Source organism: Mustela putorius, unplaced genomic scaffold, assembly GCF_011764305.1.
Source record: "Mustela putorius furo isolate JIRA1106 unplaced genomic scaffold, ASM1176430v1.1 tig00000580_pilon_pilon_pilon, whole genome shotgun sequence".
Classification (NCBI taxonomy): Eukaryota; Metazoa; Chordata; class Mammalia; order Carnivora; family Mustelidae; genus Mustela; species Mustela putorius.
This window is the reverse complement of record NW_025421423.1, coordinates 7561961-7585030: the sequence shown is the minus strand read 5'-3', so window position 1 is coordinate 7585030 and position 23070 is coordinate 7561961. Positions and strand designations below refer to the sequence as shown.

Here is a 23070-nt window from a genome sequence, read left to right as displayed (position 1 = left end):
ACCCGAGCGGATTACTCACCCCGGCCCCGGGTAAGGGCGGCGTAATTCCGCCTGGGGCAAAGACACTTGAGAATCACTACAACAGGCCCCTCCCCCAGAAGATCAACAAGAAATCCAGCCGAGACCAAGTTCACCTACCAAGGAGTGCGGTTTCAATACCAAGGAGAGCAGCAGAATTCCAGAGGAGGAGAAAGCCAAGCACAGAACTCATGGCTTTTTTCCTGTGATTTTTTTTAGTCTTGCAGTTAATTTAATTTTTTCTTTTTCATTTTTTTTTTTCTCGCCTTCGGGTAAAATTTTTTTTTAACTGTTACCTTTTTCTTTTTTAACGATTTTATACTAGTTATCTAATATATATATTTTTTCTTTTTTACATTTTTCTTAGGTGTATTCTTTTTTTAAAAAAATTCTTTTCTTTTCTTTTTTTTTCTTTTTTCTTTTTTTTTTTTTTCTTTCTTCCTTTTTGAACCTCTTTTTATCCCCTTTCTCCCCACTCACGATTTTGGATCTCTTCTAATTTGGTTAAAGCATATTTTCCTGGGGTTGTTGCCACCCTTTTAGTATTTTACTTGCCCCTTCATTTAGTCTTATCTGGACAAAATGACAAGACGTAAAAATTCAACGCAAAAAAAAGAACAAGAGGCAGTACCGAAGGCTAGGGACCTAATCAATACAGACATCGGTAATATGTCAGATCTAGAGTTCAGAATGACAATTCTCAAGGTTCTAGCCGGGCTCGAAAAAGGCATGGAAGATATTAGAGAAACCCTCTCGAGAGATATAAAAGCCCTTTCTGGAGAAATAAAAGAACTAAAATCTAACCAAGGTGAAATCAAAAAAGCTATTAATGAGGTGCAATCAAAAATGGAGGCTCTCACTGCTAGGATAAATGAGGCAGAAGAAAGAATTAGTGATATAGAAGACCAAATGACAGAGAATAAAGAAGCTGAGCAAAAGAGGGACAAACAGCTACTGGACCATGAGGGGAGAATTCGAGAGATAAGTGACACCATAAGACGAAACAACATTAGAATAATTGGGATTCCAGAAGAAGAAGAAAGTGAGAGGGGAGCAGAAGGTATCCTGGAGAGAATTATTGGGGAGAATTTCCCCAATATGGCAAAGGGAACGAGCATCAAAATTCAGGAGGTTCAGAGAATGCCCCTCAAAATCAATAAGAATAGGCCCACACCCCCGTCACCTAATAGTAAAATTTACAAGTCTCAATGACAAAGAGAAAATCCTGAAAGCAGCCCGGGAAAAGAAGTCTGTAACATACAATGGTAAAAATATTAGATTGGCAGCTGACTTATCCACAGAGACCTGGCAGGCCAGAAAGAGCTGGCATGATATTTTCAGAGCACTAAACGAGAAAAACATGCAGCCAAGAATACTATATCCAGCTAGGCTATCATTGAAAATAGAAGGAGAGATTAAAAGCTTCCAGGACAAACAACAACTGAAAGAATTTGCAAATACCAAACCAGCTCTACAGGAAATATTGAAAGGGGTCCTCTAAGCAAAGAGAGAGCCTACAAGTGGTAGATCAGAAAGGAACAGAGACCATATACAGTAACAGTCACCTTACAGGCAATACAATGGCACTAAATTCATATCTCTCAATAGTTACCCTGAATGTTAATGGGCTAAATGCCCCTGTCAAAAGACACAGGGTATCAGAATGGATAAAAAAACAAAACCCATCTATATGTTGCCTCCAAGAAACACATTTCAAGCCCGAAGACACCTCCAGATTTAAAGTGAGGGGGTGGAAAAGAATTTACCATGCTAATGGACATCAGAAGAAAGCAGGAGTGGCAATCCTTATATCAGATCAATTCGATTTTAAGCCAAAGACTATAATAAGAGATGAGGAAGGACACTATATCATACTCAAAGGGTCTGTCCAACAAGAAGATTTAACAATTTTAAATATCTATGCCCCCAATGTGGGAGCAGCCAACTATATAAACCAATTAATAACAAAATCAAAGAAACACATCAACAATAATACAATAATAGTAGGGGACTTTAACACTCCCCTCACTGAAATGGACAGGTCATCCAAGCAAAAGATCAGCAAGGAAATAAAGGCCTTAAACGACACACTGGACCAGATGGACATCACAGATATATTCAGAATATTTCACCCCAAAGCAACAGAATACACATTCTTCTCTAGTGCACATGGATCATTCTCCAGAATAGATCACATCCTCGGTCCTAAATCAGGACTCAACCGGTATCAAAAGATTGGGATCATTCCCTGCATATTTTCAGACCACAATGCTCTAAAGCTAGAACTCAACCACAAAAGGAAGTTTGGAACGAACCCAAATACATGGAGACTAAACAGTATCCTTCTAAAGAATGAATGGGTCAACCGGGAAATTAAAGAAGAATTGAAAAAAATCATGGAAACAAATGATAATGAAAATACAACGGTTCAAAATCTGTGGGACACAACAAAGGCAGTCCTGAGAGGAAAATATATAGCGGTACAAGCCTTTCTCAAGGAACAAGAAAGGTCTCAGGTACACAACCTAACCCTACACCTAAAGGAGCTGGAGAAAGAATAAGAAAGAAACCCTAAGCCCAGCAGGAGAAGAGAAATCATAAAGATCAGAGCAGAAATCAATGAAATAGAAACCAAAAAAACAATAGAACAAATCAACGAAACTAGGAGCTGGTTCTTTGAAAGAATTAATAAAATTGATAAACCCCTGGCCAGACTTATCAAAAAGAAAAGAGAAAGGACCCAAATAAATCATGAATGAAAGAGGATAGATCACAATTAACACCAAAGAAATACAAACTATTATAAGAACATACTATGAGCAACTCTACGGCAATAAATTTGACAATCTGGAAGAAATGGATGCATTCCTAGAAACATATAAACTACCACAACTGAGCCAGGAAGAAATAGAAAGCCTGAACAGACCCATAACCAGTAAGGAGATTGAAACAGTCATTAAAAATCTCCAAACAAACAAAAGCCCAGGGCCAGACGGCTTCCCGGGGGAATTCTACCAAACATTTAAAGAAGAACTAATTCCTATTCTCCTGAAACTGTTCCAAAAAATAGAAATGGAAGGAAAACTTCCAAACTCATTTTATGAGGCCAGCATCACCTTGATCCCCAAACCAGACAAGGATCCCACCAAAAAAGAGAGCTATAGACCGATATCCTTGATGAATACAGATGCGAAAATGCTCAACAAAATACTAGCCAATAGGATTCAACAGTACATTAAAAGGATTATTCACCACGACCAAGTGGGATTTATTCCAGGGCTGCAAGGTTGGTTCAACATCCGCAAATCAGTCAATGTGATACAACACATCAATAAAAGAAAGAACAAGAACCATATGATACTCTCAATAGATGCTGAAAAAGCATTTGACAAAGTACAACATCCCTTCCTGATCAAAACTCTTCAAAGTGTAGGGATAGAGGGCACATACCTCAATATCATCAAAGCCATCTATGAAAAACCCACTGCAAATATCATTCTCAATGGAGAAAAACTGAAAGCTTTTCCGCTAAGGTCAGGAACACGGCAGGGATGTCCATTATCACCACTGCTATTCAACATCGTACTAGAGGTCCTAGCCTCAGCAATCAGACAACAAAAGGAAATTAAAGGCATCCAAATCGGCAAAGAAGAAGTCAAATTATCACTCTTCGCAGATGATATGATACTATATGTGGAAAACCCAAAAGACTCCACTCCAAAACTGCTAGAACGTATACAGGAATTTAGTAAAGTGTCAGGATATAAAATCAATGCACAGAAATCAGTTGCATTTCTCTACACCAACAGCAAGACAGAAGAAAGAGATATTAAGGAGTCAATCCCATTTACAATTGCATCCAAAACCATAAGATACCTAGGAATAAACCTAACCAAAGAGACACAGAATCTATACTCAGAAAACTATAAAGTACTCATGAAAGAAATTGAGGAAGACACAAAGAAATGGAAAAATGTTCCATGCTCCTGGATTGGAAGAATAAATATTGTGAAAATGTCTATGCTACCTAAAGCAATCTACACATTTAATGCAATTCCTATCAAAGTACCATCCATCTTTTTCAAAGAAATGGAACAAATAATGCTAAAATTTATATGGAACCAGACAAGACCTCGAATAGCCAAAGGGATATTGAAAAAGAAAGCCAACGTTGGTGGCATCACAATTCCGGACTTCAGGCTCTATTACAAAGCTGTCATCATCAAGACAGCATGGTACTGGCACAAAAACAGACACATAGATCAATGGAACAGAATAGAAAGCCCAGAAATAGACCCTCAAATCTATGGTCAACTAATCTTCGACAAAGCAGGAAAGAATGTCCAATGGAAAAAAGACAGCCTTTTCAATAAATGGTGCTGGGAAAATTGGACAGCCACATGCAGAAAAATGAAATTGGACCATTCCCTTACACCACACACAAAAATAGACTCAAAATGGATGAAGGACCTCAATGTACGAAAGGAATCCATCAAAATCCTTGAGGAGAACATGGGCAGCAACCTCTTCGACCTCTGCCGCAGCAACATCTTCCTAGGAACAACGCAAAAGGCAAGGGAAGCAAGGGAAAAAATGAACTACTGGGATTTCATCAAGATCAAAAGCTTTTGCACAGCAAAGGAAACAGTTAACAAAATCAAAAGACAACTGACAGAATGGGAGAAGATATTTGCAAACGACATATCAGATAAAGGACTAGTGTCCAGAATCTATAAAGAACTTAGCAAACTCAACACCCAAAGAACAAATAATCCAATCAAGAAATGGGCAGAGGACATGAACAGACATTTCTGCAAAGAAGACATCCAGATGGCGAACAGACACATGAAAAAGTGCTCCATATCACTTGGCATCAGGGAAATACAAATCAAAACCACAATGAGATATCACCTCACACCAGTCAGAATGGCTAAAATCAACAAGTCAGGAAATGACAGATGCTGGCGAGGATGCAGAGAAAGGGGAACCCTCCTACACTGTTGGTGGGAATGCAAGCTGGTGCAGCCACTCTGGAAAACAGCATGGAGGTTCCTCAAAATGTTGAAAATAGAACTGCCCTATGACCCAGCAATTGCACTATTGGGTATTTACCCTAAAGATACAAATGTAGTGATCCAAAGGGGCACATGCACCCGAATGTTTATAGCAGCAATGTCCACAATAGCCAAACTATGGAAAGAACCTGGATGTCCATCAACAGATGAATGGATCAAGAAGATGTGGTATATATACACAATGGAATACTATGCAGCCATCAAAAGAAATGAAATCTTGCCATTTGCAACAACGTGGATGGAACTAGAGCGTATCATGCTTAGCGAAATAAGTCAAGCAGAGAAAGACAACTATCATATGATCTCCCTGATATGAGGAAGTGGTGATACAACATGGAGGCTTAAGTGGGTAGAAGAAGAATAAATGAAACAAGATGGGATTGGGAGGGAGACAAACCATAAGTGACTCTTAATCTCACAAAACAAACTGAGGGTTGCCGGGGGGAGGGGGTTTGGGAGAAGGGGGTGGGATTGGACATTGGGGAGGGTATGTTATTTGGTGAGTGCTGTGAAGTGTGTAAACCTGTTGATTCACAGACCTGTACCCCTGGGGATAAAAATATATGTTTATCAAAAATAAAAAATTAAAAAAAAAAAAAGAAATACAATATTGAAATTTTTTTTTAAATTTTCCAGTGCTTTTACAGGATTTTCCTGGTTGTACAGTAATGTGGTCTATGACTTCTCACTTAGTAGATGACTTCTAACTTTTCTCTTTTCAGTGATTGCTATTTGCTTTTTTCATTAATAGCATTTGATACCTCCTAGAAATAAAATTGAATAAGGTACAAGTAATGTTTTATATTTTAAATATAACAATAGTTTTTTTTTTAATTTTCAAAGTTTATTGTTATTATTATTTATGTTTCTGATATGGAATTAGGACCATACATATTAAAAACAGATTTCCTAAATTTTTACTACTACTTAATTAATAAAGCAAATAAGTGGGCTTTTCAAATAACTAGATTATAACATTCATTCTCACCTCCAGAATGTGAAATGTTGTTTTGTACATAACACTTTTTAATGATTCATATTAAGTTCGAATTGAATATATAGAGAAAAAATTTGGTTATTTTATTACTAAATACAGTCTTTTGATAATTTAGTACTTATTGAATGGTATAGTAATATGAGAGGTATAAATATTAAAATACAGAATAACAATTAAGAGTCTAAATAATTTCTGGGTTTTTTTTCCATGTGACATATGTCCTACCAAAAAGCACAAATAAAGTTTGATGAATACTTGGGTGGATAGAGGAAACTCATGCGTTTACTTTTTTTAGGAAATGTAATTATATACGCAGTTGAAGAATGGCTAAAAGTATGAGTCAATCCCCTTTCATTAGTGGAGCATAAATTCTGACAATTGTCTAGTAATAAAATTTGATTTATTAATATCTCTTCTACTTCTGCTTTCTCTAGAATATGCACTAAGATATTTATAGGGTAGATGACCATCTCTACTCTGCATAGTTACATAAATTAATTACAGTCAGAATGGAAAATCTATTAAATTTTTCCATGCAAATAAGTTCATCATTTTAAATTAATTTTTGTAGTGCCAATAATAGCAAATGTTTCAAAATCTAGGAATCTGAACTGATGATAATTTAAAGATTTTTCAACTCAGTGCAAAAACTAAAGTGTAGTCTAGAACGATTGGATGGAGAATATTTTGATGAAATTTGAGTGCCCAGCAGACAAGGATCACATATGAACTAAGTGATAGTTTCTCATATACCATCTTGCCATTTAACATTATTAAAGTTCAGCAAAATTAAAATTCAGTACATATCATAGACCTTAAATAATACAACCTTGAAAAGTCTTCATTGACAAGGTTCTGTTGTATTTCAAGAGGTTCAAGAGGACCTTTAAAATTTCCGTTTTCTGTATGTCTTTTCTTAGTTTTTCCATGCTTATGTTTTCAGTTATCTCTATGCTATTTAGCATTTTCTTTTCTCACAGCACTCTCTACATGATATAGCATTATAGAGATAGAATTAATGATTGCCTCCGGGGAGAGTTTATAGCCAGTGTTAATGGAATAAGAATTTATAATTCCAGAACTATACCTCTATTTCTAAATTTAGAGCATGGTGTATGTTGAGTATTGATTATTAATTCACTCTTTCTAAACAGTGTCTCTACTGCAAATGTTTTCTTTCACAGTAATGTCTATGTAAGACAAAATTCATTTCAATTTAATGAAAAGAAAAGAAATTATTGACTCTAGAACTTAGGAATTCAAAGCCAATTGCATTCTAAAAATTATCCTATATGATATTTTTATGTGTATAGATATATAAAGAAAGTTCCTAGATCTATATGGACCAATAACAGTGCTTTTAATTTTTTTAACTAAGGGCCTTGTCATAGGATATCCATGCATTGTGAATATTTTATGATGTAAATCTGAAAAAATTCACAAAAATACTGAAGAAAGAATGTGTGTGGTTACACACACACACACACACACACATTAACACATAGATATATCTGATGTGTATATATATATATATATGATATTTTATGTATATATTAGGTAGTGCTAAATTTTGTCAAGATTTTTTTCAAATATAAAGAATATAACATTTTAGTAGTTATGATGCCTAAGTTAGAACACTTTAGTTTTCAGTAGCTTATTTTAAACTTTTTATTTTGTCATAATTTCAGTCTTAAGAAATGTGGTAATAATAGACTTAAATTTTCTTCTTTGGTAAAATATTTTACCTTAAAATTAGAAATTTTTAATGCAGGGAACAAGAAAGTGTATCAGTCATCCAAATTTGTTGCAAGAAAATCTTATTTCTCTTGAAATTTAGAGATCAATTTATTAAAATGAAAAGTCATTTTACTTTTCATTTAAATTTATACATTTTGTTTATAGTCTACTTGAAAATATACTGACCCTATCCCTAAGTATATTCATGAGAATTTATTTATTTATTTATTATTTAGGGCTAGAAATGAGCTCTATATGAAGCAAGAAAAAAAATATTTCCATTTTCTTGGACATTTGACCAATATTAATGATGAAATTAGAAAACATTCGTTGCTACGAGGAAAAGCTATATTTTACATGTCAAATATATTTTTCCTGAGAATTAAAATATGTGTATTTCTTTGGTTTTGATTAGAACGTTAATTTTTTTCTTTCTCCAGTAAAGCCTGAAAATGCTGATTCTGTTTAAGTTGAGCCACCAAAGAAAACTTGGATTAGAGCTGACTTTGTTAGAAGGGTGAATAGAGACATAAATTTAGTGATCAAAATTTTTGCTTGGTAGACATAAGCAGAAATAGCAGAATGGGAATTTGAAGACCAGCATTCTCACCCAAATTCTATCACTGATATAAAAGCTTGAAATATTACTCAATCTCATTTGACCTCAGTCTATTCGTTAAGGGGTTTTAGAGATAATCTCTCAGATTTCACCAGTTAAAATATCTACATAGTATAGAAAATCCAAATTTTAGAAAGCTTAGAAAATTTGATACATCTAAAAGGGGTATTATAAGATTGAAAAACCAAGAAAAGTGTTTTTGCAAGAAAAAGGTACAAATAAGAGATTCTTTAAGTAGAGTAAGTAACTCTTCCAAGGTTAGCTACCTAATCCTAGATACTAATGCTTTTTTTCATTATGGTAATAACACTTAACATGAGATCTGTTGTCTTAAAAACTTTTAAGGTACACAGTACAGTATTGTTAACTAATACATGATGTACAGCAGATCTCTTTAACTTATTCATCTTGTATAACTGAAACTTAGTACCTGTTGAAGAGCAAATCCCCATTTCTCCCTCCCTTTAACCCCTGGAAATCACTATTATACTCTCTGTTTCTATGAGCTTGACTATTTTAGATGTCTCATATAAATGGAATCATGTAGTGTTTGTCCTGTGACATATTTATTTCATTTAGCATGATGTTCTCCAGAGTCAAACATGTAGTTCATGTAACAACATTTCCTTCTTTTTTAAGGTTAAATAGTGTTCCATTGTATATCACATTTTCTTCGTCCGTTCACTTGATGGACATTTAGGTTGTTCTCATATTTTGGCTACTCAGATAATTCTGGAGTGAATGTGAGAGTACAGCTCTCTCTTTGAGATCCTGTTATCAGTTCTTTTGTATATATACACCCAGGAGTGAGAAGATTAGATCATTTGATAGTTCTAGTTTTAATTTTTTGAGGAAACTCCATACTGTTTTCCATAGCGGCAGCACTGTCTTACATTCAAATCAACAATGTATACAGGTACAAGTTTTCCCACATTCTCACCTACACTTACTATCCTTTGTTTTTCTGATAACACTTAAGAGGAGATTAGGGATAATGATTAGGGACACCAAGCATATTTTCATAGGTCTGTCATTATATGTTTTCTTTGTAAGAATGCTTCAAGTCCTTGCACTATTTTGTTTCTGAATTGTAGGAGTTTTTGAAGTTTTCTGGGTTTTTTTGTTGTTGTTGTTTTGTGGTTGTTGTTTGGGTTTTTTGTTTGTGTTTGCTCTTGTTGATTGTTTTGATGAAAAATCTAAGGAATTGCTGTCAAGAATAATGTCATGATGTTTTTTCCCTATGTTTTCTTTTAGGAGTTTCACACTTTCAGGTCTTATGTTTAGGTCTTTACTCCATTTTGAGCTCATTTTGTATATAGTATAAAATAGGGGTCTAATTTCATTCTTTTGAATGTGGATATCCAATTTTTGAAACAAAATTTATTGGAGAATCTGTCATTTCCTCATGTGTATTTTTGGCACCTTTGTTAAAGATTAATTGACTCTATATGCATGGGTTTATGCACAAATGTGTGGAAATTTTGCAGTACACTACTGAACAGCCAGTGGGTCAAAGAAGAACTCAAAGGGAAATTAGAAAATGTTTCAAGATAAAAATACAAAATACCAGGACATATTGGAAAGAGTAAAAGCAGTACTAAGAGGAACGGATATAGAATTAAACATGTACATTAGAAAAGAAGAAAGATCTTAAATAAACAATCTAACTTTATAGCTCAAGGAATTAGAAAAAGAATAAAGCTAGCAGAAGGAAGAAATAATAAAGATTAGAAGAAATAAATGAAATATAGTACAAAAGTACAGTACAAAAAATCAAAACTGACTTGCTTTTTGAAAAGATAAGCAAATTTGAACAACCTTTTACTAGACTAGGAAAAAAAAAACCAAACAAGATAAGAAATAGAACAAGAGACATTTACAAGGGAAATGTCAGAAATTAAAAAAAAAATGATTATAAGGGACTAGTATGAACAGTTATACACTGACATATCAGATAAACCAAAGAATGGATGAATTCCTAGAAGCATACAGCCTACCAAGACTGTATCATGAAGAAATAAAAAACTTCAAGGGAGTAATAATGAGTTAGGAGTTTGAACGAGTAATGAAAAACCTCCCAGCAAAGAAAAGTCCAGGACCAGATGGCTTGTTGGTAAATTATAATAAACATTTAAAGAAGAATTAACATCAATTCTTCCTAAAGTCATCTTCTGTTTTTTACAGAAAAGGAGGGAACACTTGCAAACTCATTTATATGAGGCCTCCATTACTCTGAAAACAAAACCAGGTAAAAACACTACAAGAAAACTACCACTATCCTTGATGGATATTGATGAAAAATTCAACAGAATGCTAGTGAACTGAATTCAGCAACACATTAAGAGGATCATACATCAAGATTAAGTGGGTTTAATACAAGGATATTCAACATATACAAACAAGTAATATGATGTACGACATTAACAGAATGAATGGCAAAAATTAAATAATCAATTCTGTAGCTACAGAAATACCATTGGACAATATTAAACATATTTTCATGATAAAAACTCTTAATAAACTAGATATAGAAGGAATTTACCTCAGCATAATAAAAGCCACATATGAAAAGCCCAAGCTGACATCATACTCAGCTTCGAAAACCTAAAGCTTTTCCTCTAAGATCTCTGTGAAGGCAAGGACGCCCAATCTAGCAACTCCTATTCAACATTGTACTACAGGTCTTAGAGAAATTAGGCAAGAAAAATAAAAGGCATTTAAATCAGAACTAAAGAAACAAAATTATCTTTGTTTGTAGATAGCATGAACTTTTAAGTAGAAAACCCAAAAGACTCCACAAAAAATTTAATAAAACTAATGAATAATCAGCTCACTTACTTACAGATATTAAATGTAAACTATAAAAAGAACCCTAACCTTAGATTCATTCTGGTACAGAAAATGTGACTTACTAAAGATCACACAACTTGTGGTGTTAGAACCCAAAACAGATATCAGTGAGTTGACTCCTTTGTGCAGCATCAGCAGCTGTAGTAGTAAAAGCAGTGGAAATGATAATGGCAAGCCTTCTGTTGTGTGCCAGCCACTGTTTTTTTTTTTTTTTTCAAAGACTTTATTTTATTTATTTGACAGAGATCACAAGTAGGCAGAGAGTCGGGGTTGGGGAGTAGTCTCTCTGCTTGAGCAGGGAGCCCAACGCAGGGCTCAATCCCAGGACCCTGGGATCATGACCCAAGCCGAAGGCAGAGGCTTTAACCCACTGAGCCATCCAGGCACCCCCCAGCCACTGTTTTAAATACTTTATACACATTAACTAATATAATGATCACAACAACCCTATGCAGTAGATTCTGTTATGTTCATTTCACAAACGGGGAAACTGAAGTACAGAGAGGGTATCTAAACAGAAAACAAAGTTGGTAGGTTACAGATCTGAATTTAAAAATGTAGGTACTCTGGTTCTCAGAGTGCATACTGGTTTGTTTCTTAAAAAGTGAAAAAAAAAAGTAAGTTGCCATTTTGTTTCAAACATCTTTTTAAACTCATAAAAACAATTTTAAATGCACAACTAATATGTTTTGGGTCAGCTTTATTATTAGCACAAATAATGTAGCATATACATATAGTTGACCCTTGAACAACATAGAAGTGCAGCACCCAACATAGGGTGCTATCCCCCCTGCAGAGTTAAAAATCTACATGTAACCTTTGACTTCCCCAAAACTTACCTAGTAATAGTCTGCTGTTAACTGGAAATCTTACCAGTAACATAAACAGCCAATTATAACATATTTTTGTATGTTATTTGTGTTACATACTTTATTCTTTTTTTTAAATTTATTTTTTATTTTCAGCATAACAGTATTCATTATTTTTGTACCACACCCAGTGCTCCATGCAATCTGTGTCCTCTATAATACCCACCACCTGGTACCCTGACCTCCCACCCCCCCGCCCCTTCAAAACCCTCAGATTGTTTTTCAGAGTCCATAGTCTCTCATGGTTCACCTCCCCTTCCAATTTCCCCCAACTCCCTTCTCCTATCTCCCCATGTCCTCCATGCTATTTGTTATGCTTTATTCTTAAAATTAAGCTAGAAAAAAATGTTATTAGAAAAAACATAAGGAAGCAAAAATATATTTACAGAACTGTACTATAAAAACTCGCACATAAGTGGACCGCACATTTCAACTCTGTTTTGTTCAAGTGTCAACTATATTCATCTTTAAAGGCCACTTTCAATTGTAAAGAAAATAGGTAATCAGTGCCTTCTTTTCTTTGCAGTAGCCCTTAAGCCAAGCTCCTTTGCACTGTAGAAAACAACAAAGGGCCAATAGGCAGAGTTGTGAAATTGGATATTTTTCAATAAAAAGAGATAACTGTGTTTTCTGAGAGTAAAAATGAAGCTAACAAAAAATAGACCAATCCCCTGCTCTCCCTATATGAGTGAGGCACAAGTAGTTATTTGCTGATGTTTAATAACTGTCTCTCTGGAAAGAGAGACATAAGATTATTATAAATTTTATATAGAGAATGTATACCACAGTTTACATGTAATAATAAATACACGATATTATTATTGTAAACTATTGTAAACTCAATAAAAGAACTAATGAACAAATTCCGTAAATTCATGAAATATAAAATGAGCTTACAAAAATCAGTTGTGTTACTTTATTTTGTTTCTTATAGTTCATTTTTAAAAAATTCCACATATACGTGAAATTTATATGAGATATTTAGAAACGCTTATATCACACAGACTCTTAAGTACAGGGAATAAACTGATGGTTGCCTAAGGGGAGGTGGGTAGAAGGATGGGTGAAATAGATAAAGAGGATTAAGAGATATAACTTGCAGTTATAAAATAAGTAGTCTTGGAGATAAAAAGTACAGTGTAGGAGATTTGGTCAATAATATTATAATAATGTTTGATGACAGAAACTGCATGGTTCATGATGAGCACTGAATGATGTAGAGAATTGTTGAATCAATATGTTGTACACCTGAAACGAATATAACATTGTATGTCAACTGTATTTCGGTTAAAAAAAAAAAAGTTGTGTTCTCTAATAACAACCTATTTGAAGAAGGAAGGACATGAAGAAAATGATCCTATTTAACAATAGCATAAGAAAATAAAATACTTAAAAATAAACACAACCAAGGAGGTGAAAGATAATGAATACAGAAAACCATAAAACATGGATGAAAGAAATTAAAAAACAGATGGGAATCATTCTGTGTTCATGGATTAGAAAACTTAATATTGCTAAAATATCTCTACTGGCCAATCCAGAAGTCTCTAGATTCAGTGCAACCCATATCAAAATTTCAGTGACATTGTTTACTAATATAGAAAAAACAATTCTAATCCTTAAATGTAACCATAAAAGACCCCAAGGAGACAAAACCATTTTAATGAAGAAGAACAAAGCTGAAGAAATCAGTATTCTAATTTTAAAATCTATTATAAAGCTATAGTAATTAAAACAATGTGGTGCTTGCATGGAAATAAACATACAGACAAGTAGAACATAATAGAGAGCCCAGAAAAAATCCACACATTTATAGTCAACTGAGCTTTGAAAGGGATGTCAGGAGTACACAATTAGGAAAAAATTGTCTCTTCAACAAATGGTGTTAGAAAAACAATATTCACATGCAAAAGAATGAAAATAGGCAATTACCTTATCCTATACACAAAAATCAACTTAAAATGGATTAAAGCCTAAAATGTAAGACCTAAAAATGTAACCCTAGAGGAAAATTTATGAGAAAATATTTATGATTTCGGTATATATAATGCTTTTCTTGAATCTGACAACAAAAAGCGCAAACAATAAAAGCAAAAATAGACCAGTGGTGCTACTTGAAAAGATATTTTCATAGCAAATAAAACAGTCAACAGAGTGAAAGGCAATTTATAGAATGGGAGAAAATGCTTATGATCCAATTAGCTTTTAAAACAACATTTCTTGGGGCACCTGGGTGACTCAGTGGGTTAAGCCTCTGCCTTCAGCTCAGGTCATGATCCCAGGTCATCCCAGATCATGATCTCTGCTCGGCAGGGAGCCTGCTTTCCCCTCTCCCTCTCTGCCTGCCTCTCTGCCTACTTGTGATCTTTGTCTGTCAAATAAATAGACAAAATCTTTTAAAAAAACCAACAACAACATTTCTTAAGGAGCTAATATGTATACTGCAATGTAGATATCACTGAGGATGTGGAATGATAATGTGTGACCCTTTGAAATAATCTCATGAATACTAGCAATTGAAAGGAGACCATGAATGGCATAAGAGATCAGATGTATCAGATGTAAAGTCCAGATGTATATTTCTTGCTATAGTGTGGATTATAATACAGCCATGAGTAAATTTTTTTTTTCTTCAAACTTTTAGGTAGAGAAAGTCAATTATCATATGATTTCACTTACTTGTGGAACATTAAGGAATAACATGGAGGACATCAGGAGAAGGAAAGGAAAAGTGAATTGGGGGAAATTGTAGGGGAAGACGAACCATGAGAGACTATGAACTCTGAGAAACAAACTTTGAGGGTTTTGGAGGGGAGGGGAGTGGGGGTTGGGTGAGCCTGGTGGTGGGTATTAAGGAGGGCATGTATTGCATGGATCACTGGGTGTGATGCATAAACAATGAATCTTGGAACACTGCATCAAAAACTAATGTGAAAAAAACCAGAAAACTAATGATGTATTTTATGATGACTAACATAACACAATAAAAAATTAATTAATTAATTTAAAAAATTCTGGTTTGTCAACACACAATATGATATTGGGTTTAGGAGTAGAATTCAGTCATTCATCACTTATATACAACACCGAGTGCTCATCACAAGTTCCCTCCTTAATACCCATTACCCATTTAGGACATCCCTGCTTTTTTTCAATTAGAATAACATGTTAAAGGTGTAGGACAAAGCTTGAACTATTCCCAGCTATGAAACAGAGTACTGGCACTTTAAGTTCTGTGAAACACAGGTGGGAAATACTGTTTTGAGTATAAAACAAATTGTTACTAACATTATTATTTATTATATATGTTAAAATTATTATTGATAGTGGTTTTATTATAAGTAAAGAAATTGATAACATCTAAAGATTCTTACAATTTTAGAAAAACCAGTTTCTATTTTATATTGGGCATAATGTGATGTTTGCTTCCCCTATGTAAAACAGAGTTCTTAAAAAGTATTCAAATCCATTAGTATGAGTATTATAAAAGTCCTCATTACAAATTATAAAAATTTGGAAAAGCCACAATAAATTTTCTAAAGAAAACAAAACAGTACAAAATGTAGAAATTCGTGTTCTCACCTTAATAAAGAACATAAATAAATCCTCATTCCATGATTAGAAATCTTGCAATGTTTAGTAGTCATGCTGTGTAAAAACATTCATGCAAGCATGACTGATCAGGGATAAAGATGAAAAAACAAACAAAGCAAAACAAATAAAACAAAACCCCAAGAAGTTCTGGTAGCCTGTATAGACATTTAGTTCATAAAATCACTACCTATTTCATAAAATTTTCCATACATCATCACATTAAGAAAACACTGCAGCCTGCTATCCAGATTGCCACTAACCATCAAAATTACCTTCTTTGGGACTTTCCCCTTTTTGAAAGGACACTAAAAATTATTTTAGTTTGACTTTACTGAGACTGGCATGTTTCAGTTGAGGATTTTGGAAAGGCTCACCCCAAGTATGTCATACTTGTCATTAGGTACTCCAACTCGTATTTATTCATTTACCTAACCTATAGTTAATGACTGTGTCCTATATGCTTGGTATAGTTCTGTTATGAAGGTACAAACAGTAAATAAGTCACATAATTTTCCTTTCCCTGGTGGAGCTTTTATTCTTGTGGGAGAGATAGGCAATATGCAATACGTGATTTATATGATAGATAAATAGATACAGACACAGGTGGTTTTGTATGTTACATCGAAGAATAAAGCATGTTAGAAGATAGAAGTTAGTAGGTAATAGGGAAGTGATGAATGACAGAGCAGACAGTATCAAAAGTACTACAGACCTAAATGTAAAATACAAAACTATAAAATTCCTAGAAGATAATATAAGAGAAAATCTATATGACTATGGGTTTGCTGATGAGTTTTTAGATACAAAATCAAAGGCACAATCCATGAAAGAAAAAAAATGATTAGCTAAACTTCATTAAAAAAAAAAAATCTACTCTGTGAAAGACACTGTTTAGAGAACAAGACAGGACACACACTGGGAGAAAAATATCCAGAAAATCTGGATAAAGGATTGTTATCTGATAAAGGACTGTTACGAAAATATATGAAGAACTGTTAAAACTCAATAATCAGAGAAATAAGTCACCTGATTAAAAAAATAAACCAACAGATACCTCACCAAAGAAGATAGTCAGCTGGCAAATAAAAATATGAAAAAATGTTCCACATTATATGCCATCAGGGAAATGCCAATCAAAACAACAGTAAGATACCACTACACGCCTATCAGAATGACCAAAATCTAAAACAGTGGCAACACAAAATGCTGGGGAGGGTATAGAGCTATAGGAACTCTCATTCATTGCTAATGGGAATACAAAATGGTCATCATAAAAGCTACCATAAAAGACAGTTCAGAAGTTTCTTTTATATGTGTATGTTATATCTATATCTATATATCTATATCTATAAATAGATGACACTCAAAAAGCTGTGTAACCAGATGACCTGATGATTTTATGGAGATAAGTATACACATATATACCTGTGAAACCATCCCCACAATCTATACCATAACATATCCATAATGTCCAAAAGTTGCCTCCCACCCTTTTAATGTATTATCACCATTTGTGTGATAAAATACATAAGATCTTCTCGCCAATTTTTAAAGCATAAAATACTTGTCAGAAAACTGAACATACTTTTATCACATAATCCAGCCATTGCACTCCATGGTATTTTCCCAAATAAGGTGAAAATATTTGTCTTTGAAAAAACCTGCACATAAATGTTTATAGCATCTTTATTCATTATTGCCAAAATTTACAATCAACTAAAATGTCTTTTGGTAGGTGAATGGATAAATAAACTGTGGTACATCTAGACAATGTAATACCATTCAGTGCTTAAAAGAAATGAGCTCTCAAGACATGAAAAGGCATAGAGGAATATTAAATGCATATAACTAAATGAAAGAAGTCTGCCTGAAAAATCTACCTATTCTATGATTTCAGATACATGACTCTGGAGACAGTGAAAAGATCAGTGGTAGCCAAACATAAAAAGCACAGAGGAATTTTAGGGCAATGAAACTACTCTGTCTGATACTGTAATGTTTGATATATGTTATACATTTCTAAAAAACCATAGAATGTACACCACCAAGAGTGAAACCTAATATAAATTTTATGTTTTGGGCAATGATGATACATCAATTCAAGCTTATTAATTGTAACATACTACTCTGGTGGTGGATGTTAACAAATGAGAGGAAAGCTACGCGTGTGTGGCTATAAGAGATAAGTAGGAAATCTCTGCGACTTCTCATCAATTTTTTTGTGAATCTAAAAATGCTCTAAATATAAAATAGGTCTGCAAAGGTAAAATTTAAGCTGAGAAAATAATTTTAAATCAGCAATATGAAGTTCTAGAAGAATTGGGTTATAGGCAGAGGAAACAAGTTTGAAGCCTTGAAACTGTTATGATTTGTATAGTTAAATGTAGAAAGAAATCCAGTGTGACAACAGCATGATAGGCAATTTTGCTACCACATGAAGGCAGATAAGCAGCCAGAAGCCAGATTATTAAAGCTAGAGAAAAGAAAAGTTTATGTTAAATGTAACACCAATATACTAGAAGATTCAGAGTAATGAAGGAACATGATTTCTGTGTTGAGAATGAGATGTTGGGTGGTGGTCAACGATGAAGTAGGCTGCTTTCCCTGCATTTAGGGGGCTTTGGGATTTCCAAGTGAAAAGTAATGCTGATTGGACTTCTAGTGTAGAAATGATAGAAATGGAGTGAAGTAGATCAATTCAAATGTTTTGGTGGTAGCCAGGCAGGACTCAGCAATAGATAAACATGGTGAAAAAGAAAGAATTATGAGTGACCCACCAGATTTAGATTGAAGTTTAATGTCAGCATCATTTACTGAATTGGTGAAAACCTGGAGAAAATGGTTTTGGATGGAGAAAACAGGTTTGAGTTCTCTTTGGGACCTGTTAATTTTGAGATGTCTGGAAGACATTCAAGCAGATGCTTTAACTTAATATTTAGACAAATGCTTTTGGAACTGAGTGGAAAAATCACTAGGTTTCAACAGAAAAAGAATGATGTATAAAACCATGGGAATAGAATGGAATAATTTTAGAGAAATATATAGACAGAAAAGAAGGGCACTGCAATTGGAACTCCAAAAGGTTGGGGGGACCTTCATGCATTTCGATAGAATAATAAAGTTAGGAGCTCAGTTATTCTAAAACTATACCTTAAATTTTAATCTAAAACTTGATTTTTGAATATCATATTAGAAAATAATCTAAGAGATTTTTTTTAGAGGAATAGAGGCTTTTAAATGAATCTCTAAATCCTTAGAAAGATGCTAGCATTTCCAGAAAATTTTGAAAATCTGACTATATAATTTTACTTACAAGCAGAGAGAAAGGAAGAATGAGTTCTTGCAAGAGGGAGAGAATATTGGGGCAGGATTTGACTCTGTCATTACAGCTGATTCAGATCTGCAAGGTAGGGCCACCTCAAAGACCGTAAGTTACAAATGGCCATGAATCCTTCAGGAGTTGATGTAGGGTAACAGGGGCCAATGTTTTAAGGGCAGGTAACAATTATACCTCATTATTCATATAAATCTAGTTCTTGAAAACATGTGGAACTAGGAGTATCAAGGAGAAGCTTTATTTTACATCCAGAATTTATACTGGGAGAGATGAAAGGGAAAAAAAATCACTTAGCAAGTTCTGCAACAATGTTGAGTTTATCTGAGAGAATTTTAAAGAGATTTAATTGCTACTAATTGGATATTTGAAGAGTTTTGCATTTTGCATTATGTTTTTCTTTTTTTTCTCTTCACATTAATAGGACTTATGGATCACAAGAGAGTTTAATATAGTTATAAAGATATAAAATAAATAGTTTTCACATCTAAATAATATGTAGATGCTTTCACTCTATTAGACTCTATTGAATGCTGGTGAATTTGGTTTTGCATATGTATTAGCAATTTACAAGGCATCTCTTTAATTCACCTTGTTTCAATTTACATATGTTGGTAATTTGGAAATTTTTGATTTACATCCTGTCTTAAATGGAGAGAACTTGGCTACTATTTTCTGTTTGAGGAGAAAAAAAAATATCTTGATAAGTAAGTAGTTGTTAAAGTTAAGATGTATCATAAATCAGTCTCCTCGCTCATGATAAATAGTTCTACTTAACTTTTTCATTGATACTTTTAAGGTCTTCATTCTAATGTATTCTCACCAAATTCACAAGTAATTTCTTGTTAATAAGAAAGCACAAAGTAAATGCTACTGCATTTTGCCAAATTCCAATAAAAACATAGTGAACAGATTCCACAGATTTTTATAAGAATGGCAGGTTTCAATTCAGACTTTAAATTGACTCAGTTATTGTTTAATCCAATTTGGCTTATTATTAAACAAAACTAACTTACCAAGTATGTTTATCTTGGCTTGGAAGTGGAACATTCAACATCCATCAACCTGGTTATGGCTGTTTATACTTCAGGGATGGTGGTATAGGTTCACAAGGAAACCATATTTTCTTTCTTTCTTTTTAAAGAAATGCTACCTTCAATTTGTATTTGTATTTATTTGCAAGTGCAGTTTCTGATTTTTTTTTTTTTGATTCTCTCATTACACCTATGGTATTTAAATCTGTGGATGCAGCTTCAGACTATTTGATTCTGTAGATTGAACATCTGCCTCCTTGGATTATTTTGGAGTCTTTATTTATTTTTTATCCACAGATCCAGTGTCATTAACTTCTGCATCCTGATTTGAATATTCTTCCTTGAACCTTTCTAGGGATCTTTCATTGAATCTTTCATATCCCCAAACTTATCATAGGTATCATCCAAGTCCTTCAATGATTCATCACTTTTAATTTTTCATATCTTTCTTATATTTTATGATGCTTTTCTGGGTCTTGCTTTATATTCTTCTTTGCCCCATTTAAAAAAAAATATTTGATTCTTTGAATTCCCTTGTCACTCATATTCAGTTTCAGACTACTAAAATTGTTATCAAATGCTTTTGAATTATTATTCAAGGTTTATTTGCCCTTCTTGGCATCCTTCTTGACATCTTTCTTGGAATCCTTCTTGGCATCCTTCTTGGCATCCTTCTTGGCATCTTTTTTGGCACCATCCTTTGATTCAGTATCTGTCCCACTGGCCTTCTTTTCATCTTTCTTACCTTTTTTACTCCCCTTTTTCTTTGCATCTTTCTTGTCTTTCAATTGGTCATCTTTCTCTCCTGTTTTTTTTGTATCTTTTTTCCCATCCTTATCCTTCTTTGCATCTTCAGATTCTGTAGACCCTTTATCCTTCTTTGGGGCTTTCTTGTCTTTCTTGGCATCTTTCTTGGCATCTTTCTTTTCGGCTTCAGATTCTGTACCTGAATCCTTGCCCTTCTTTGGGGCTTTCTTCTCTTTCTTGGCATCTTTCTTTTCATCCTCAGATTCCGCACCTGATCCCTTGTCCTTCTTTGAGGCTCTCTTTTCTTTCTTGGCATCTTTCTTTTCATCTTCAGATTCTGCCCCTGTCTCCTTGCCCTTCTTTGGGGCTTTCTTCTCTTTCTTGGCATCTTTCTGTTCAGCTTCAGGTTCTGCACCTGACCCCTTACCCTTCATCGAGGCTTTCTTCTCTTTCTTGGCATCTTTCTTTTCATCTTCAGATTCTGCCCCTGACTCCTTGCCCTTCTTTGAGCCTTTCTTTTCTTTCTTGTCATCTTTCTTTTCAGCTTCAGATTCTGTACCTGACTCCTTGCCCTTTGCTTTCTTCTCTTTCTTGGCATCTTTCTGTTCAGCTTCAGATTCTGTACCTGACTCCTTGCCCTTCTTTGGAGCGTTCTTCTCTTTCTTGGCATCTTTCTGTTCAGCTTCAGATTCTGTACCTGACTCCTTGCCCTTCTTTGGGGCTTTTTTCTCTTTCTTAGCATCTTTCTTTTCATCTTCAGATTCTGTACCTGACTCCTTGCCCTTCTTTGGGGCTTTTTTCTCTTTCTTAGCATCTTTCTTTTCATCTTCAGATTCTGTACCTGACTCCTTGCCCTTCTTTGGGGCTTTCTTCTCTTTCTTGGCATCTTTCTGTTCAGCTTCAGATTCTGTACCTGACTCCTTGTCCTTTGCCTTTTTCTCTTTCTTAGCATCTTTCTTTTCATCTCCAGATTCTGCACCTGAACCCTTACCCTTAATCGAGGCTTTCTTCTCTTTCTTGGCATCTTTCTTTTCATCTTCAGATTCTGTACCTGACTCCTTGCCCTTCTCTGGGGCTTTTTTCTCTTTCTTAGCATCTTTCTTTTCATCTTCAGATTCTGTACCTGACTCCTTGCCCTTCTTTGGGGCTTTCTTCTCTTTCTTCACATCTTTCTGTTCAGCTTCAGATTCTGTACCTGACTCCTTGTCCTTCTTTGAGACTTTCTTCTCTTTCTTGACATCTTTCTTTCCATCTTCAGATTCTGTACCTGACTCCTTGTCCTTCTTTGAGGCTTTCTTCTCTTTCTTGACATCTTTCTTTTCATCTTCAGATTCTGTACCTGACTCCTTACCCTCCTTTGAAGCTTTTCTTTCTTTTTTGGCATCTGTTTTTGCAACATCTTTTTCATCTCTAGTTCCTGTTTCTATATCTTTATCTTTCTTTGACTCTTTCTTAGTTATTTTTGGCTCCTTTAAAACTGTGGGTTCTGTTTCTGACTCTGATATGTCCTTTGTGTCTTCTTGCTTGTCTTCTTTACCTTTCTTAGGTGTTTCTGGATATATAGGTTTTTCTGCATCTGTTACCTTAGTATCTTCTTTTGGCTGATGGGTTGGTTTATATGGACGCTGCCTCCTGGCAGCTAAATATTCAGATGGTCTCTCAGAAATTCTCATTAAAGAACTGTGCATCCATAACGGTCGCTTAGAAACTTCTTTTATTTTTTCTGAATCATATATCTGGAATATTGGTTAGAATAAGAATGAACAATTTGTATGTTACACAGCTTTTATTACCACATACCAAATGCATTTTAACTTCAACCATTAAAAGATTTTAGATTTTGATAAATAGTGGATAAATTGTAGATGTCATAGTTTACTCTGCTTTTCCAATTTCATTCTTTTTTGGACTAATGGGTAGTCATGTCTCATTGTGGGCCCATTTCAATATAGAGGATCTTCATAATTCCCTCAAGCCATTATGTTAAAATTGATAGTGAGGACTAACTAATGACATATCAGAATCTTTCTTCACAATCAGAAAAGGCTTTCCACCCACCTTGGTGTTCTCAAAAATTCTTAGAATATCTGCCCCTGCCCCCCCAAAAAAATATCTGGCCCACTTTCCATTCCTAGGCTAACTCAGAAACTAAGTGTAATAGTTTCCTGTTCCGGCATGTCCTGGTCTCTATTATCA

General features: G+C 34.3%; 1 protein-coding gene across 1 annotated transcript in view; it reads right to left on the bottom strand.

Annotated features, from left to right (window-relative positions):
• CYLC2 (cylicin 2) overlaps positions 1 to 23070 on the bottom strand; it is a 39623-nt gene that overhangs the window by 1391 nt on the left and 15162 nt on the right. Inside the window, exon 4 of the mRNA XM_045081788.1 lies at positions 20110 to 22610. Within this exon, the coding sequence (XP_044937723.1) occupies positions 20730 to 22610 (1881 nt within the window). The 3' untranslated portion in view covers positions 20110 to 20729. The remainder of the gene's footprint in view (positions 1 to 20109; positions 22611 to 23070) is intronic.